Here is a 3,179-nt window from a genome sequence, read left to right on the forward strand (position 1 = left end):
TGCAGTCAGGGGTCAGAGTGGGACAGGAGTCCCTGGAGCCCGGCCTCACCAGCCCCACTCCAGGGCCCTCCACTCTCAGCAGGGTGCTTGTGCGGATCAGAGCCATCGTCCCTGCATGTGTGTGGTCTCGTGAGCATCTTGTATGGCGCTGCTGGTGCGGTCCTTGCTCCCCTGCCATGCCTCCGGTTTCAGCAGCATGCAGCACTGTGTCAGTGTAGATCCCGTTGTGGCTTTGATGCCACCTGAGATATGAGACTGGGCGGTCACCAGGCCAGGACTGGGCTGGGGAACCCCCTTGACTCTCACCCTTGCTTGCTGGGATGTGCACAGAGGTCCCAGTCCTCTAGGACAGAGCCCGTGGTCTGGAGACCCCACCCCAGGGCACCCACTGCCTGCAGACAACTGACGGTCCTTCCCCCTCCTGTGCAGGGGCTGCTGGGCAGGATGACATCCACATGGTGCCAGGGAGCAGCAGGGCAGGAAGGAGCTCATGTCTGTGCGTGCGTGGGCGCGTGGGCTCTGTCCCGGCTCTGCAGGGCGAGATGATCGACCGCATCGAATACAACGTGGAGCACTCAGTGGACTACGTGGAGCGGGCTGTGTCAGACACCAAAAAAGCGGTGAAGTACCAGAGCAAAGCCAGACGGGTGAGTCATGGCACTGGGGCCCATCTTCCCCTTCCTACCCTGCTGACACCTCCGTCCTGGGGACAGGCACCTGCCTGGCAGCCCTGCCTGCCCCATTGCTTGCACAGAGGAGCAGGCAGCCTGGCGCAGCCTCATGGGTGCCTGGGCACTGCTTTACCTCACACCACTGAGTGCAGCCCAGGTCCCACTGATGGCACCAGCTGAGGCAGAGCTCCCTGGCACAGGCTGTGTGAGCACCAACAATGAGCCGTGGGGCGGGGGTGCTGCTTGGGGGGAGGAAAAGGGAAAAGGTGGGTCCTGTGAACCACGGTTGTGGTGATAGCCACGTCCCTTGCCAATAAAAACTAGAGACTTGGTCCAGTGCCAGCTGCCTCTTCAGGTCCCAAACCTTGTCCCATATCAGCTCATCAGCTCAGGGTCCTGGGGGCCACCAGCTCAGCTGTGCCAGCCCAGGGGTGCCCATCTCTGCCCTGGGGCTGCCAGAGCCCCTCTGGCTCCCATGGTGCTGCTCAGAGCCCTCCACGGGAAAACAGGAACTGGGCGGATGGCAGCTCACAGGGCTCACCTGCCACCAATACTCACGGGCCCCTCTCTCCTTTCTCCTCTCTCCTCTCTCCTCTCTCCTCTCTCCCTACTGGTGCTGGGACACCTGAGCAGAAGAAGATCATGATCATAATCTGCTGCGTGATCCTGGGTATTGTCATCGCCTCCACCTTCGGCGGCATTTTCGGCTAGACTCACCCCACGGGACTGTTTGTGTGTGATGGACGGAGCCACGCGTGCCACGGGGCCGCAGCCATGCCGGAGCGAACCACGCAGCCCCGGAGCCTCCCAGCAGCATTTCAGTTTCTAATGCATGGTTGTTTGTGAGGAGTGCCGGCCCCGGGGCGCAGGCAGGGTGCAGGGGATGGTGATGGGTGCAAGGGATGGTGATGGGTGCAAGGGGGACCCTGGGGGGGGAACCCAAGCTCTCATCACTGCTCCAGCCTGGGTGGTTGGGTGGGACCAGGTGGGTGGGTTCTGCTGCTCCTGTGCTGGGCAGTCTGTGTTAGTGACAGCTGAGGATGAGGAGGGACCGAAGAAGGGTGTTAGGGGTCCTCAGGAGCACAGCGCCCAGTCAACCTCCCTCAGCTTCCCCATCACCTCCAGCCAGAGCTCTCATGTCTGTCAGCCACATCTGTGCTTGCAAACACCTTTCCTTGGGCTGCTTCTCCCACGGGGCCCTTCCCCAGGGGTGCGCTCTGCCAGGCCCTGCCTCCCCTGTCCCTGCCTGTCCCATGGCCGTGTCTGGCTGCGGGGCTCCATCCCTGCTGCTGCCAGGGCTGCCCCCTCCCTAGGCAAGCCTTCACCCCAGTGTGGGTGCCAGGGGCTAGACCTGCTGCCACTGGCAGTGGGTGCCTGATGGACAATTTTGGGTTGAGGAGCTGCTGCTTGGGGACATCAGGGTTGCTTGGGGACAGGATCAAGGCCACATGAGGACCTGTGGTGCTGGCCAGGTGGGACAGGAGGGCACAGGTACTTCAAGGCCAGCATGTTTCACTGGCTGCTCACCCTGCACCAAAGCCTCAGCATTCTGTTCTCTGCCCCAGCACATGGTGGCCCTGGCTCCCACTGCCCCCAGGTCTGGGCTCTCGCTGTCGGTATTTGGTGCTGGCTGTGGTGCCCACAACCCCCAGCATGCTTGCCTGGGAGCAGGGCTGCTTCCAAACTCATTTTTCCACATAGGCATCCGTGGCTGGGCACTGGAGGCAGTTGGGTTTTCTCCTGCCATGGTCCCAGAAGTATCTTCCCCACTCCCACAAGCAAAGAGCAGCAGTCTTCCTCCTTGTCTATCCTACCAGTTCCTGAGCAGGGCAGTGCCTGTGCCCCTGTCATCGCTTTGCCACCTCTTGGCATCCACCTGCCCCTGTCACCTCCTCCTGGCACACTGCCCTTCTGCCTGGTCAACCCCATGCCCATCTGGCGAGGCATCTGCACTCGGCGGGGGGCTGTGTGAGCACCCGGGTGCCCTGTGCCCTCTGCTGTGCCCACTACATGGGTGCAGCCACTGTGGGGTGGCCTGAGCCTGCTTGGCAGCTCTGAGGAGTCCTGTGTTGCCACTGTCCATTCTCCTCAGGCTGGGGACAGGGCTCTGCCCTCACATTCCCCTGGAGACTTGGGTCCAGCTGGCCCATGCACATGAAAAAAAAGGCCCATGCACATGCCAAAGCACCACAGGATCCCAGAGCAGGGCAGGCACCTGGGGCCAAGCTCACAGCCACACAGCAGGATAGGGGTTGGACATGAGCTCAGATGTTGGAAGCCGAAGAACACTTGATGGCAGCAAGTACTCCAGCTGCAGGCAGTGTGTCACCTCCCTGCTCTGACCAGGGTGAGGGCAGGGCTGGATGCTCCTCCCCCCTGGCTGGGTGCTGTAGCACAGGTGCTGGCCCTGTGTGTGGTGCCCATAGGTGCTGGGTGACAGGCAGTGGGCTGTAGCCACGACACAGCATTGCATTCCCCAGCAGCAGCCCAGACACTGTTCTTTCCCTG

The 3,179-nt window shown here is 62.0% G+C and overlaps 1 protein-coding gene across 1 annotated transcript in view; it reads left to right on the plus strand.

Annotated features, from left to right (window-relative positions):
- Positions 1 to 1,382, plus strand: part of LOC104532711 (syntaxin-1A) — a gene marked incomplete at its 5' end in the record, with an annotated part of 3,001 nt that extends 1,619 nt beyond the window's left edge. The window contains 2 exons of the mRNA XM_010177980.1: positions 537 to 647; positions 1,305 to 1,382. Coding sequence (XP_010176282.1) covers positions 537 to 647; positions 1,305 to 1,382 — 189 coding nt within the window. The remainder of the gene's footprint in view (positions 1 to 536; positions 648 to 1,304) is intronic.
- Positions 1,383 to 3,179: the final 1,797 nt, after the last annotated feature.

The sequence above is a fragment of the Antrostomus carolinensis genome, unplaced genomic scaffold, assembly GCF_000700745.2.
Source record: "Antrostomus carolinensis isolate BGI_N321 unplaced genomic scaffold, ASM70074v2 scaffold32791, whole genome shotgun sequence".
Taxonomy (NCBI): Eukaryota; Metazoa; Chordata; class Aves; order Caprimulgiformes; family Caprimulgidae; genus Antrostomus; species Antrostomus carolinensis.